Source organism: Hydractinia symbiolongicarpus, chromosome 9, assembly GCF_029227915.1.
Source record: "Hydractinia symbiolongicarpus strain clone_291-10 chromosome 9, HSymV2.1, whole genome shotgun sequence".
Classification (NCBI taxonomy): domain Eukaryota; kingdom Metazoa; phylum Cnidaria; class Hydrozoa; order Anthoathecata; family Hydractiniidae; genus Hydractinia; species Hydractinia symbiolongicarpus.
In genome coordinates, this window is record NC_079883.1 from 5,131,509 (window position 1) to 5,148,046 (window position 16,538).

At 33.1% G+C, this 16,538-nt stretch overlaps 1 protein-coding gene across 1 annotated transcript; it reads right to left on the reverse strand.

The window, feature by feature from the left end:
- Positions 1–510: 510 nt before the first annotated feature.
- Positions 511–9,991, reverse strand: LOC130657674 (myb-like protein X). Its single transcript, XM_057460682.1, has 6 exons — positions 9,827–9,991; positions 3,875–3,953; positions 3,751–3,779; positions 3,290–3,485; positions 2,436–2,632; positions 511–2,000 (listed from the first exon to the last, which is right to left on the reverse strand). The coding sequence occupies exons 2-6, from the start codon at positions 3,909–3,911 to the stop codon at positions 990–992; spliced, it is 1,470 nt and encodes a 489-aa protein (XP_057316665.1). The 5' UTR covers positions 3,912–3,953; positions 9,827–9,991; the 3' UTR covers positions 511–989.
- Positions 9,992–16,538: the final 6,547 nt, after the last annotated feature.

The window sequence follows — 16,538 nt, forward strand, 5'->3', positions numbered from 1 at the left end:
TAGAAAATATCAGAAAGTTGATGACACTAAAAAATGGAAGTCGGTGTCAAATTTGTACGCACTCAAGGATTGCTTATTGAGAGAAATGCCAAAACATTTTATAAAATTTTAACAAAGTCGCAAAGACTAACCTTAAATTCGTCTAGAGTCAAATTTCTTTTTATCACGTCCCGATAAAATCGACTTTTAGAGAATTATTCGCCTACAAAAAACAACTTGTCCAACCTCGTTCCCAGAGCAATTCGACTTTTTGATTAGTTAATATCGACAAAGAAGCCACAATGTTGACCGCTTCGTGCTAACGACTCTAAGGTCAAGATAACCTGAATTTGTCCATACATATTTTTGACTTTCGTTGCTTACGACTCACGAAGTTCGTAAACAAAAAAGCTCTGAATTGCACCGTTCCATTGAGTGAAAGCTCGGAATGTATTTCGCAGCATTTTTTTGAAACAGCTCTTATATATTGAGCAGTATGGAATTATTTCTTGCCAAAAGCAAAAACGACTATTTTGATAAACTTCTAACAATATATATATTTTCGTTCTAAGTAAATACAAAAAATATTAAAACGCATAAAATTGTTTGTTCTGATCTAAAAAACACATAAAAGATCGTAGTAAAGTTGAAAAAATGCTTCGGTATATATAAAACATATAGTCTATAAAAGTTCAACAAAGTAAAAATTATTCTAAAGGTTAAGAAAAAAGTAACAAAACCTCACCAAAAACAGTTTCTAAAAATATTTTCACTAATGAATAAAAAGAGACCGCGAAATTATAAAATGGAATATAAAATTGAGACTAGAAACTTAAAAAATAATGTACAGTATAAGATAAATATAAAACAGATCTTTAACGTGCCACCCGTCATGATTTTTAAAGATGTCTGTCTTTATTTTGAACAAAATAACTAATTTCTTTTCGTGTTGATAAATATACTTCACATTGTTTTGAAAATAAATAACAAGCCACAATTATACACAGCTTCTATGGTCTTGTGTAGCTATCTACATCTCTTTTAAATTCGAATCCTTTTAAAGCTTCTGATATTTCAGAAGTCTTTTTTTTCTTCTGTGCTTTCCCTTTCACAACAATGTTTTCAAGTTCATTTTCGAAGCGTTTCGATTTGTCTACTTCGCTGTCGTCGCGCGCGTTGAGATCACGTATAAAACTGATCAAATACTTTCGAAGCTTTTCTCTCTTTTCTTTGCGTTTGCTTTCGCTTGATTTGACCGTGATGGTATCCTTTGAGCTTTCTTCCGAAGTTTCGCGCTCTTTCTTCGAGACGACGCTCTGTAACTCATCCTCAAATCGCCTCGCTTTTTTCTCATTTGATGTTTTCCATTGGTCGGGGACTTGATGATCCAAACTACCGATAAAATTAGTAAGATACTTTCGTAATTTTTCTCGCCTTAATTCCCTTGCTGTCTTACTCCCAACAGAAGCCGCAAACGGAGGAGGCATCCCACCCTCACCAGTACTAACACCACCATTTGATTCTTGATCAACGGATTTTTTCCTGGAATCTATATCATAATTGTTGTTGTTGTTGTAAATTCGTTCAAAATCTTCATCTTCCTTCGTCTGTTGATTATTTTCGCGATGATCATTAGTAAACAACTTTCTTAAAGAGGAAATAATATCCTTCTTTTTCTTTTCAATTTCTTTTCGTTCTTCAAAAACATTCTTTCTGGCGATAGCCTTTTTCTCTTCTTGTACTTCTTTCTTTAGTTCTTCATAAAGTTCGTTCAGACTGTCACTTTTTGAGTTCTCTCTGTCATTCTTCTTCTTCTTTTTTCCATTAAACACAATACTTTGCTTGTCAATTTGACTTCTTTTAAAAAACGTTTCATAGAATTTATTTTTAAACTGCTTAAAACCTGCGTTAACTTTTTCTTTGCTGTTTGAATTTTCGTCAATCAAATTCACGTCCACTGAATTTTCTTCGCCGATATTTGAAAGTCTGTCGTCCTCAGGGATTTCACTGAACTTTGGATACTACACAAAAAAATGCAAGAAAAATAAATAAATAGAAGCAAACTGTCCATACTTTTATATATATTAAAATAAGTTAAAGTACACAACGAGTGAGTGTCTAGAGTCTGTTTAACGACCACATCTGTGGCCCTTACATCGAGTGTTAAAAATAAACACCATTTACAAGGGGTGTACAAAAGAGGTAAACAATGCGTACACGGGACAATAATACAAATTTTTGTGGGTTCTTAATTTCGCAGGTCAAAAAAATATTGCATTTCAATGAAAATTAATTTTCGCAGATGATGGTGTGCAGAAAAAATTGCGGTTATTACTTTTCACGAATGTTTTCTCGTTAAATACTTCGCGGAATTTCGCGAATTCGCAAAAAAGGGCAAAAATTAATCCACGCGAGAATAAGTATACACAGTTTATTAGCCACAGTTTTTATCATACCTTTTTCCTTTCCTCTGATTCAGCGTTCTTATATTCTTTGTTGTTGTCACGTGACAGTTCATAAAGTAATTTATTAATTGTATCTTTTAATTCTCCAAAAGCGATTTTCGGAGCAGCAGTAGAAACCGTTTTTCTCATCACATCAATATCATCAAACGACTTCTCGTGATAGCGCTCTTTTTTGTCAGAATGTATAACTAATAAATAAATAAATATATATATGTAGGCTTTATTAAACAAACATCGAATGCATATGCCAAGAAGTGCGACATATTTCAAATTTTAGAATAGAATTTCCCTAAAATTGACTCGGAATTGTTGGCTCTTTGGAGAAATTAATGATAGGTCTTGACAGTGTCACGTGACCTTACGTTTCGAGAATACAATATCAACGTTGCCGCTCTTTCTATAGAATCAAAGTTAAGGAGATTTGAGGATTTTTGAAAACAATATTTTAGCTTTTTCGAGAAGGACAGTATTTTCATAACAAAAATTTAAAGAGATCTGAGGAGATTTTCATATTTTTCTAAAGCAATCTGGGGAGATATTGAGGGTAACGCCACGAGTAAAGAACGAATAATTTCTGTACCCCTGTAGCATTTCTATGTATTTTGAAAATAAAAACATGCGACAAACAATATAGTTTTGTAAAAAGAAAATAGAGAAGATTTTAGGGTAAAGCTGTTATAAAGTCTACTTTTGAGGAGGTTTCTTCAAAATTAAGGAGAATTGAGGAGTTTTGAGGAGGCGTGGAGGCCCTGAATATATATGCGTGCAACGTATACAATACAGAAAGAAATTCGTAAAAAAAAATGACGTGATAAACAAACAAATAAACTCAAGTATATCTCTACCTTGTTTTTCGTTTTTGTTGATAAAGTTTTTATAGACTTGCAAGAGAATTTTTCGCAGTTTTTCTTCATCTTCGTGAGTGATGTTCACCTTCTTAGAAACTTCATGTACGCTGCCTGAACCATGTGGGACGTTCGGCTTATGAACTTTAGTCTTCAAGAATGACTCTCCTCCACCAAAAATGTCTTTTTCGGATTTCTATGTAAATGAGAAAAACATATAGATGTTTCAGATACTGAAACAAGAACAATCTAGTAAACCCTCCGTAATGTTACTTTTATAAACAATTTTATGTCTAATCCTTCTAGTTTAAATTCAAATTCAAGTTTTGATCCAAAAAATCCTGGCCTTGAGAAACATAAATAGTATAGTTGTAGCAAAGCTAAGATCAAAATAATAAAAGAAAATTCTACCAGTAAGTTAACATCTCTATTTAATATAACAAAAAAAATTCACAAGTTACCTTGACATGTTCGGCAGTTAAAATCGTACCTACAAGTTAAAACAAAAATTGAACATATTATGAAATGAATAGAATTACAAGAACTTAAATTCTACTAAAATAATAAAAAAATAATAATACTTACCAGTAAACAAAACAATGATGAAAAAGTGCCCAAGCATCACGACCCTGTTCCCTCTATATTCCCTTTACTATATTTTTTTCTAAACACAAAAGAGTATGATCAACTACAGTTTTCTTTTTTCCCGTCAAGAACAAAATTAGATTATCATCAGGAATGAAAACATTTACTTTAGATAACAACAATGTTATTCTTTCAACGTGGACATGACTATACATGAGATTAATTAAGCTACAAAACAATGATGTATTTACCACGACAACCTAATTAAAAGAAAATCTTATCGTAATTCTCTTGTATAGTAATGGCTTACTTAAAAGCAGCACGTCCTTTTTTAAAATAAATCAGCAAATAAATGCAAGAAACGTCACAAAGAATTATTATACAACACCAGTGTATAAATTAATCTTATTTGAGAGAAGATGTGAACCAAAACTTCACTCTGTTTAAGTAGTAAAAATAAAATTTCTATAATAACAAAACTTATAATTACTGTCAAATTATAACTGTCTGAACAAAACGCATTGCAGAGGTGTAGGAAGTATTGACAAAAGGAAGGGAAGAGCATGCGTAATGCAATGCTTTAGCAATTTCATAATTTCCTGTCAAAACAACATAAACATTAAAATCATGAACAACCATACTGCAGAATATGATAATAACAATATTGTTTCCCTTAAAAATTATCAAATGTTTCAGTAGCTCTGGTAAAGACTGGAATGAATCACATTTGACAATTGTGAAGCAAACTCCATAACCATTAGGATGCATGACTCTTTTTAATCCATTTTAATTGTTTGGTTTATAATAACTCTAATTTTTTTCAGAATTATACATTTAAGTTTCATGGTTAAACTCAAATTTTAATTTTAATTCATGTTTTTAAGAAGACAACTAAAATTTTTTACCACAAAATTTTGAAGACAATTCTGAACACAAATCCTGTCTTTATTTTCGGAAAGCAGGCCACAAAACCATGTTCCATTACTAGGTTGTTACACTAACTTCTTAATAAATCACAGTTTTTCGTTAGCCAAGTGAGTATTAATATATTCCCCAAATATATTTTCAGGATATACTTGTAACAGACATTTTTTACACAAAGACTTCATTTGTTCGCCAAGTTCATGCTGCCATGTTTGTTAGTAATAGTAACTTAGAAAATATTACGATCACAAATAAACAAAAATCTGATTTAACCATTAAAATTGTAAGATTCGCTTTTACATGCACAATTTTTCATGCATGATGAGCAAAGTTTAAGTGCACGCTTATGGCCAGGGAGTGATGCAACATTTCTTATAAAAAGAGCCAAAACCACTTAAAATAAACCAACCCAACTTGAACCCAGCAAAACTCCTTAGCTTTCTGAACATTTAAAACATAACATCACCAGCTAACTATATAACCTTGTAAGGAATATGATAAAGCCTGCAAAATAGCAGCTTTTCACTAAATGGTTTTTTTAAGAATATTAGGCTGGAATTTCACTTTAAAATTGTATAAATTAGGTTTGTTTAGAAAAATAGAGAAATAAGAATATGACCAGCCTGGCCAGAATTTTGACATTCTTATAAAAAGCATGTATAATCTGTACTACAGTACTCTCATACTGTAGGGTATTTCCTTTATTTAAAAATTCTGGTAGGACACAAAGAACAGCAAAAACTGAATAAAAACTTGCAGCACAGTGTTCCGAACACAATTTATTACCTGACCAACAAGATCCAGGATCCAGGTAAACACAAAGTTAAGTGTTCTCACAGAAGGCTATTGGTATTGCTATTGGTAAACAACATTGTATTATTGAAAAAGGAACTGTTAAACACAACATTGCGTGCATTTTCTTCCAAGTAACGTAAAATGCGTGAGTTACGGCAAAACTTAAGCTTTGATTAGACAGGCTCTTAATTTTTTATAAATGATTTATATATAGCGATTTTTAAGCATCGTTTGTTTTCTCTTCATTTAAGAAGGAAATATATTATATTTACATTAATTTTCATTGTATAAAATACAGCAATATTTAAGCTTTGTATGGATGTTTTCTTGTTGTTTTAAAAGGAAGAATGCCGAATTTATGATTGGTAGTGACGTTTTCTTTTTATTTTAGAAGAAAGTACGGCAACTGTTATGCTCCATGGGGACGTTGGGTCGTTTTATCAATTTAGAATTAAATATGGTGACATGTTTCGTAGCATCACAATCTTGAAATTATTACATGAAATACGGCGATATATATTAGACTTGTAGGGAAGTTTCTCCTAGTTTTATTTTCATTTAATAACGGAATACAGTAGCTTTTATGAAATAATAATTTACATTTAACAAGTTTAATTGGTTTTAATTGGTTAACCATTGTTTTAAAATTTGTTTAAATAAATCGTTAGAGATAGTTGAGAACTTCTTTCACTTAGGTGATATGTTGGGCAGTGAAGGGGGTGTTGAAAGAAGTGTTACTTGCAGGATAGGTTCTGCGTGGAAAAAGTTCAGAGAGTTACTTCCTTTGTTGACTAGCAGAGTCTTGTCAACATAGCCCAGAGGCAGACCGAGAAAGACTTGGCAGGAGGTTATAAGGACAGACTTGATACAGAGGAAGTTGAGTTTAGATCTAACACAGTCTAGATCAGATTGGAAAAGGGTCATTAATATACCCCGTCCAACCCATGCTAGCATGGAAAACGGACGTTAAGCCGAGAATGATGATGATGATGAATAATCAGAACACCTTTACATCGGTTCACAAATGCTATTTTGACAATTGTATCAAATTGTATAAGAATGTTTCCAAATCATTTGGTTTCGACTTCAGTGACCTACACGAAAGTTGAGCTGATGGCTGATAATTCACAGACTCGAACATAAGACATATCTCAGGCCTCGTCAGAAAGAAAAATGCTGGCGTGCGAGCTTCGCACAGCATAATTTCCAATGCCGTGTGCTCATTTTTGTTTTATTTTTTTTCTCAAGTGTTCATAGAACTCACATACAGCAACACTAATTTTGCCATGTTTTGAAAAGCAGGTAATTTGTTGCGACGAAACTAAAATGTGCTATGCCTTCATTATTCATTATTTTTAAATAAAAAATTTATACGACGTAGCAACAGAACGAAGATAAATTATAAAACGTGCATGTTACCGTCATAAAACTTTTTAGTTAATAACTTTTTTGTAAATAATTTTTTAGATGTAAATATTATTTTATTTTTAGATTTTTCAAAAAAAAGATATAATTAAACTGTTTTTTTATAAAAAAAAACTGTTTTTTTATAAAAAAGTTCCCTCAAGTTATTATTGTTGCTTCAATCTTAAAACATCCCCCCAAAACAAAAAGAAAACAAGCTTTGTGACGTCCTGTTTCTATGGCAATATTATAAAATTAATTTACTTGGGAGTAGTTTATTTATTGCGTACTTGCGTTAATAAAAAGATTACTCTTACTTATTTTACTCGCACTCGCATTGTACTCTCACTCTGAATTATTTTAATCGCATTTATTTGTACCCGTACTCTCAAAGATGTGTCGCTTTACTCACAATCTGCACTGTATATTATTCTCCTACGCCTTCATTGAACAGAATATTATTTATTTTGGTATGTGATTAGTGCACACCTGAGGCATTTAGTGTCTTTTTTGGCGTGCGAAGATCGCACAGGAACATTCAAAAATGGCGTGTGTGGGCGTGTGCGCGTGCGATCGCACACCATTCCTGACGAGGCCTGTATCTAGAATTTTTATATTCTCCAGCCTTGGTCATGTTTTCATCCAGAATGAGTCTTGCTGAAATATTTCTTTGTAATATACTTTTCAAAAAAAAGATTGAACCAGCGAGCAAAGTGAGCTAGCCTGTTCATTGCACAAAATGTGTTTGCTGGATTTTTAATATGTGCGCTGGATGTACGGAATGTGAGCATTTTAACCAGTTTGTAGCACCTAAAAATCTCTAAAAATTAAATAAATACTGGGATGTTTATTAGACCCACGTTACATCCACCTTGTTTCAGGGAATTCCAGGAGACGCGTGCGATCGCACGCGCACGCGCCCACACACGTGCAACAGCTATTCAGGCGTGCGATTCATTGCACGCGCTAATTACACTCTTTACTCGCGTAAAATAAAAGAAATTAACGAAGGAATTATAAAAGTTGATTTTCTACAGCGTAGTTAATATCGCCGCCTAAGGCTATGCTTGAAGCATTTAACTATTAAAAACTGTATTCCGAAACTCAATCGTTTTATATCGATAGCTTCAACTGAATCATTAAAAACAGTTTATAACCACTTGTGGTTAAATTAAATTTTTTTAAAAACGTTAAGTGTTTAAATTAAATGTGTTTTTTTCTGCCTGTGTGAAATTAAATGTTGAACATTTTATTTTAAAATTCTTAACTGTATAAAAGAACATAACATAACAATCTAAAGAACAACTTTAAAGTATTCCAAACAAGTTGTCTCCCAAAATCTAACAAACAAAACTTGAAACCTCAATAAATAAAAAATGACTCCCATTTTTACCATTTTTATAGATAATAAATAACCTACCGAGAAAATATAACCCTGGGAACAAGGTCGGGGATAAATAGCACTACAAACAAAATGGCAGACCATTGCAGTAAGTGCAACGTGTGGCATGTGTCAGCGTCTCTTCGTCCACTGTTTAAATTTAATTCTTTGTTATTTACCTATTATAAATTACTTCCTACAACGAACCAAGGTGTTTTGTTAATATATTTAGCACTTTTACACCACTTAAAGAAACTCACGGGACTGATAAGAATGAAATAAACCAGGAAAAAAAATATTTTCAAAAACAAATTTTCTAAAATAGATTTACGCGTGCGATGTGTAGCACGCGTGTTTTTTTCTTCGTGGAATTCCCTGTTGTTTAGTATGGAAATATGGCAGCCAACAAAATCCTACAATCTGGCTTCTTTTTTCTTTTTCTAAAACAATTTTTTTAGGATGGTTTTGGCTTGTTTGTGGTTTTAGTAGTTAAACATTCATAATGCATGGAAAATATTGTTTATGCTAAGTTAAATTTATTATATATTGTAACAAATATTGACTGTGCATTCCAAAGAAGAAAACTAGAACACACTCATGACAGCTACATTGGTTCAAAATGGTGATATACCATAGCATGAGACCCTTAACCATAGTATTTACAGCAACGAAGGAAGGCCTCATTACAAAAAAATTTAATAGGTAAACTTTCTACCATAAATTGCATACATAAAAGATATTAGCTACATTCAGGACTTCGTGAATTGCCTGCATAGTGACTAGCGTTCCTGTAACGTACATGACAATCTAATAGCACACATAAAATAGTAACATCCTGAAATATGGAATTTTAGACAAGCATCTTAAATTTATTTAAAATTATTAACATCAGGCTTGTGGCAAGAGAACATTTTGTGAATAATAAAAGCTACGTAATAAATCAAAGTTAAATTGTGAAAGAATGTAAAAAAAATAGTTTATATATAAAGATTAAAGGTCACCTCCCGCAAAAAATTAGTTCTAAAAATCTTTATCCCCTCCTGAGATATTTGCCTTAGAAGTTGCACTAATTATACAAAATTATGATGTCATTAGTATGCATTGAGAATTGTGGTAACTAAATATTAAAATTTGTGTAAAATGTTCAAAACACGTCAAAGTGAATAATCAGAAAACATTTTTAACTCTATATGACTTGTCAAAAATGTTAAATTAACCCCCTTGCAAAGCATACTCATGACATCATGCATAATTAGTGAATCTTCTTAGTACTTAGTCCAAATTCTGAAAGAACCAATCAAAAATTCTTATATTTTTTATTTGTGGCCCTTCTTATTGGTAAAGTTTATTATAAAGAGATGCTTATTGTTATTTTAAAAAATCTAAGATAAAAAAATACAAAAAAAGTTATAAGAACCCAAAACAAAGAAAAATAAGGAAAACCTTACAAGGGATTCGGTAGGCTTAGTTGTCAGGGATTGCTGTGGCTCAAATGTGGATTTGAACACTCTAGAACTTCCATTGCGGCTCTTCCTTAACACAATCGACAGGCCATAGCTATCCCTCAGGAAATACTAGTGTGGTTTTGGCTTAAAAATAACTACACCACACCACCACCACATTTTACTTCACTCACATTCTCTTCTTTCAGTTTTTAGTAGTTCTTTATGTAGGTAAATTCAGGACCTTAACCCTTCGTCCAAAATGCAGGGCCGACACTAAGAATGGGAAGCCCGATATTCTTGTTTCAAAAATAATATTGGTATCATATACGCTTAAATCGTTTAGAATAAAAAGTTATATTTTTTTTTAAAAAAATTACATAACCCATGAGGCGGGGAAGTTCATTTTAGGGATCCGGGATGGTTGAATTTCGAATATTTACTATGTATTGTACCTTTTTTTCTAAAAAAGAGATTTGCAGTTTTGTTATTCTTAAACGTGTAAGTATCATAATACTGTAACCTTAGAGGCTAAAAAATAAAAAAACATAACATTCTCTTCCTAAAATTTATTAGTATAAAGGAATAAACATTTAGTCGTGCGCTGCTGTTAATTGGCGTCTTATAGCACTAGCAATATGTTGCTTCTTATGCATCAGTCAAAGAAAGAACAGTCCTGCATTGCACTTGTGTACAAAGCTATAGCGCATATAAAGTTTGCACAAACTAATTTTATAGGGAGCGTTTGTGGTGAGAAGTTTTATAAGGCAAAAAACAATTTCCCATGTTATTGAGTGTCCGTTTTATAACTTTCCGCTCTGTGGAGAGCTTTTTTAAAAAGTTGCAAGTACCACTTTGTCTACTGTCTGTTTTAGACGGTGTCCGCTTTAGACTGTGCCTGCTTCAGAGGAATTCCACTGTAATCATAAAAATTCACACTGGATGAAGTTAAACTGGCACATTCTTCAACATCCGTAATTAGGTAGCCTTTACATGGATTCAACATAAAACTTACCCGACATTACATTTTAAACCGCAATGAAATTTTGTCGTGTTTTACATAGAGAGAAACTACATATGCGCAATAGTTTTGTACACAAGTGCAATATCCTTTTTAATCTTGTTTACATAAATATTATAATGGCGAAATGAAACTTTATTTAAGAACTGCATAGAATCAAAACAGTATATGCTCGAAGCTGGTTTTCCTTTAACTGTCGGAGGAGAAGCACCATTTTGCTAGTGCCATAAGACGGTTATAATTAGGTTATAATTTTTTAACAATTGTTTTTTCCTATAAAGCGGCCATTATAAAAATAGAAGATGACAAAAAATATTCATCATTATTTGTACTTCATACATTTCACACAACCTTGTCCCCAAGGTTTTTTGCCTTTTTAACATAAGAGGCGGGCGGCGAAATCTTGTTCGTCAAGTAAGCGCTAGCAGCTCTGGCATGGACAACAAACCCTGGGGAGAGGGTTGACATTTCACATCAACCTCAAACACTTTTTTATACGTTCTGGCCAAGACATGCTGTCCATGATCATAAGAAAATCTTTCTTGTGAAAAAAGGAATGGAAATCAGTCTTCAACAAAAGAAATTTCAGTTACGCCTGTGTATATCAACTCCCCAGGATTCACAATCTCGTCCCTAGAAGCTTTTCCCTTTTTGACAAGTAAGCGCTAGCGGTTTTGACATAGAGAACAAACCCTGGGGACGAAGATGCGGGATTCAGTATCACCCTAATCAAGACTAAAACACTAGAAAGATTCACAAGCGTCACGCCTAAATGAATTACCGACGTTCGACCCTGTTCTGTGTCTAGAAATCAGGAAAGCCATTACAAATTTCTTTTTGACGTAATCTACTCCAAGGCGTAAAGAAACTACTCAAACATTTGCTAAGCCCTATTTCGACTTGAAAAGTTAAATCTGCCGTTTAGTTCAAAGAAAACAAAATCAAATAAATTATCAACCATCCCCAGAACAATTTGCTTCTCAACGGCGCTGCGATTTCTAAAAGTTCTCGAAAAGGTGAGATAGGGTCGAGCTTAAGAAATCATCAAAGACATTACCATATTTTATCCCAAGCAACGTACCTACTTGCGTACATATCGGTCTTAAACAAGTCTGAGCTTCCTCTTGTCCCCCTTAAAAGTGTAACTACTTACAAAATACTGAGGATAACTTGTAAGATAACGCTTGTAGGTCCCGATTTCCTAGCCTTGATAAAGCGCTATACCCAGCTAGTGAAGGTGTGGCCTTAGCCTTGGATGATCATCTAAGCAAAGTCGTCTCTTTGCAGGATTTACAGGATGGAACAACCCATTCGGATGAGGATAAAAATGATGAAAAAAAAATTAACACAGGATATTAGTACTGGAAGGAATGCATTTAGTTGCAATAAACTCTTATTTCTTGCCCCAGGGTCTCTTTGCCCTAGGGACGAGATTAAAAACTTTTCTCTTGAACTGAAATAAAAGTTAAAATCTATGTTATCATCTGTCGACGAACCTGACCATTACGAATCGCGTGACAAAATTTTTCACAAAAAAAAAAAGTTTTTCTCTGCTGTTTCCTTTAAAATACTGCTGTTCGTTTTTAATTGGTTTTACTTGATGACACAGAGTTTATTCGTATTATTTGGGTTGGATCTATATTCCAAAACAGCTGTAAAGATGAATAAAGTCTGATGAACCCATTTAAATACAATTCAATTGAATCAATGTAATTACTCTCAAGAGCAAGAATAAGTCCTCTTTTTATGAAATAAAAATTCATTTTTTTTTCGCTGTAAAATTTGAGTTCAGTTTCTGTATAAAACCATACTGCGGATTGACTAATAATTTTAACCAAAGGGTTGTTAAGTAAACAAATAATTTTAAAGACACATATTTGAAACTCTAATTTTCAGTGATGTCGTTGGGTAATACATCTAATTTAACAAATAAATCAACGCGTACTGTTCTTTGTATTGGAAACATCGTAAAAACCAGTGGAACAACGTCCGTGATAATAACAGTGGCTTATAGTGTTTTGATATGTTTAATACTTTACTTCAATTCTAGTTTTATTCAATCATTGCGAAGGCAACAAAATACTAGAATTAGAAATCTTTTCTTGATATTGAGTATAACAGATTTGGGTGTTGCGATGTTGTGTGCCCCTGCGGCTATGGTCATGATTGTCGGGATAACCCCTGTAGATCAATGCCGACTGTACCCGTACTTAAAATTCTTCGTTTCATTTCCATTTTCCTTTTCATTGTTCATGACAATGATTATATCTCTGGACAGATGTATGGTAATCACAACTCCAGGTTTTTATTCAAGACTCAGTAAACGTTATGTTGCGTTTCTCATACCGGTATGTTTATTTCTTTCCGCATCCACTAGTTTCTTTTTTAGTATTGATTTAAGTATTTATACACCGGTAATCCTGATTTCCAGTTTTACATTGGTCGTTTTGTTCATTGGTGTGTCCCAAGTTTACTTAATTTGGTATGTTCGAAAAAAAATGTCAAGAATGGATGCCAGTCGTCACTCAAATATTGACTACAACAAAAGAATGACAGTAACTGTTTCCATGATGTTTTTTTGCGCTGTTCTTTGTAACATACCGTGGTTGATCTTGTTCAGTTTTATAACCTTTTTCGACAGCCCAAATAATTCCAACACGGGTGCTTTGATGTCGTGTACCACACTGATATTATACTCGAATTCGTTCCTAAATGCAATCATTGTCCTTAAACGAAGTTCAAATTTGAAGAAGAAAGACCCACATGAAATTACTACTACGCCGAATCAAAGTTCCTTAAACGAAGTTCAAATTTGAAGAAGAAAGACCCACATGAAATTACTACTACGCCGAATCAAAGTGGATAAACAAAGCCCTATGCCCTTTATATCAACTATGATCTAATTGAACGAAAACTTTGTCACTTTAAAGCGCCAGGCTTAATAAACCTCGTCCCCAGAGTGTTTTGCATTTTAGACATTGAAAGTGTAGCCGTTTAGCGGTCAAGTAAGCGCTAGCGGCTTTGACATAGGCAAACCCTTGGGATGAGAATGGCGTGTATATAATTTTTCATAACTTTTTTCATGGTGTTTTTCGAGGTATTTATTGGGGGTGGGGTGGGGTGTTCTTGTGGTGGAGGGATGTTTTTAACAAAAGTGAGTAGCAACAATGCAGGAAATACATGACTGTTACTGTTCTTTAATTAAAAAATGGAATTAGTAATATTATTCATTATTTTATGGGAAGAGGTGGCGTTGGTGAAACGTTTATTAAATTTCTCAGTTTTTTAGGTTATCGCATTAGTCACCGACCCTCGGACAGAACCTTAATCACTTTTCCCCGTTTTTTTCCCTATATCATGAATCTCCAAGGGACTTAATTAACGAGGGTTCAAAGTAACTTGTATTTTAATAAACAGAGAAAAATACCATCTTGTCGACATGTTTTGCCTACACAGCTCGAATTATCAAAGAGTAAGTTTCCCAAATATCGCAAACATAATTTGACTTTTGATTGTTCAAGTTATCGGAATTTTAATTAATCGAAGTGATTTACATTTATATATAATTTTAAAACAGTTCGTGTGTTATTAGGGTGCGTGTTATCGGATTTATCCTTTACTCTTTTATATTTTTTGATAAAACGCCCCTGCAACAAAAGGGCGCTGATTTGAATTAGTATGTTCCTTGTGTGTGGGAATATTAAAAAAAGATTTAAATTGTTTCGGTAAAATTAAGCCTTTACAGTGGGGCAAACATATGACCTTGTTACGCCAAACGTTGTGTTTTTTATATCGATGTGCTTTGTGGCAACAATTTTGTTCCGTGGTCGAGTTGAAAATAAATTAAATCTAATAAAAGTCAATTTGTCTGGATAACTTAATTCACATAATTTTATGGTAGAAAAGTGTGTTTGGTTTCGTGTGTGTTCGTTGTGGTGGCGGTCGAGTAACAAAAAAATGCGATTTTTCGTTTACCGCTGTATTCACAAATTTAAAATGGCGATTTTAGGCGACAGCACCATTCTTGTTCGACCGGTCTCCATATCATAGTGTAGCTGCTAAGTAAAGTATCTACTCTTTTGTTTTATATTCATAAAATCATAAAATCAAGAGAAATATTATATATTACCAAGAAATTGTCAGGTCAGACAGAAATAAGATAAAATAAAAAAAAAAATTAAAGAAAGTGATAAAATGTCAACTTCAGGGTTTCGCAGTAAATAACGCGAATGTTAAAAATTCGCGGTAATTTAAACCTCGTTAATTTAATTTTAGTTTTTTAAAAAGAATTGTTGAACTCTATAGCTGGCTAAGACAACCAATACTAATAAAACAGCTAAGCAATGAATAATATGCAGTTGCTTTTTAAATTGTACACTATAAATTTCTATACTTAACAAGGCATTACCTGCAGATCATCAGGACCAAATGTTTTTGAAGATTTTTTTTGCAGTTAAAGGAAGCAAATTTAGGAAAACTCCTAAACATTCGCCATTTTTAAGGATATCCGGATTCCACACGTAATAAATATTAAAGCAAAATGTTCCCTTTACATGCCAATATATAATTAATATATTAGGCTAATAAACTATTTATTAAAATCACAAATGACACCAAAATCATTCAAACATGCATCAAATCAGTGCCGCCTGTCCTCCGTCTTTTATCATTTTATTTTCACTGATCAAGTTCGCGGAATTGTACAGTAGAAAAACGTTCACCTAGCGCCTATTGTACGCTTGATGCTGCTCCTAAATCTCGTCTCGCTTTATGGTGATTTAATTGCCGCAATCCTCGGAAACCTCCATGTCACGTTTCCCAACTTTATAGCCCCTAGAAATACATTTAAAGTTTGGGAAACACTAACATCTGCAATTCCCCACCCTAACCTTTCCAGGACATTTTAAGTTCGCTCTGTAATGAATTGAATGTGTGACTAAGTCGGATGGTTTTTCTTGTTTCTTATTGAAAATTAAACAAATTGCTTTTTGTTACGAAAAAGGAGAAAGCAGAAGCAAAATTTCTGGACCTTTTCAAAAAGCCAGTAGTTTCTCCCAAATATTTTTGTACATTAAAACTTAAAAGTAACTTAAATGGAACAATTTGCATATAAAGATTCTAAAATTTAATTATTTTCTTGACCCAACCGTGCTAAGCGCCATTTTGTGGCCCCTCTTCACTTCGAAAACTATGTCGCAGACCCTACATTTCAGTTGTTGATCACCCTTTGCCGTTTGTATAAAAACCTGATGTGAATATTTAGTAAGAATCTACTCTGCTTCCCTATTCCTCACAGCTGTAAAGCCGAAAAGATTCTTATCCACTTCAATTTTATCGAATAATAGATTTTATTGGTTGAATAAATGTATTGTAAATGTATTGTAGTAAGAGGATTTTACGAACCATTCACAAAAGGTGATATCAAATAGAAAATTATAAACTCACCAAAAATTGATTACGAAAAAGCGACGACGCAAAAACGAAATCAAAATAAATATGACTGATTTTAAAACTGTGAGAAATTCGAAACTGACGGAAACACTGTAACTATTAGAGTTATCGAAAGGTATAGAAAACCATTTCCCATTGTAAGAACCTCCAAGGCCACGCTGTGAAGCATCAGTAAACATATTAAGGCTTTCAGGTGTGAAATGTTGATTTTGAATTATTGCCCTGCCATTCCAAATTGGGTAAAAA

What these genes read in the sequence shown, in the direction of transcription:
- LOC130657674 (XM_057460682.1), bottom strand. Translation starts at nt 3,911, where the DNA reads ATGCTTGGGCACTTTTTCATCATTGTTTTGTTTACTG. An exon ending in TAACTGCCGAACATGTCAAG is followed by an intron (nt 3,486 to 3,750) that starts GTAACTTGTGAA and finishes TCATTTACATAG; the next exon opens with AAATCCGAAAAAGACATTTT. An exon ending in AATCAGAGGAAAGGAAAAAG is followed by an intron (nt 2,001 to 2,435) that starts GTATGATAAAAA and finishes TTTTTTGTGTAG; the next exon opens with TATCCAAAGTTCAGTGAAAT.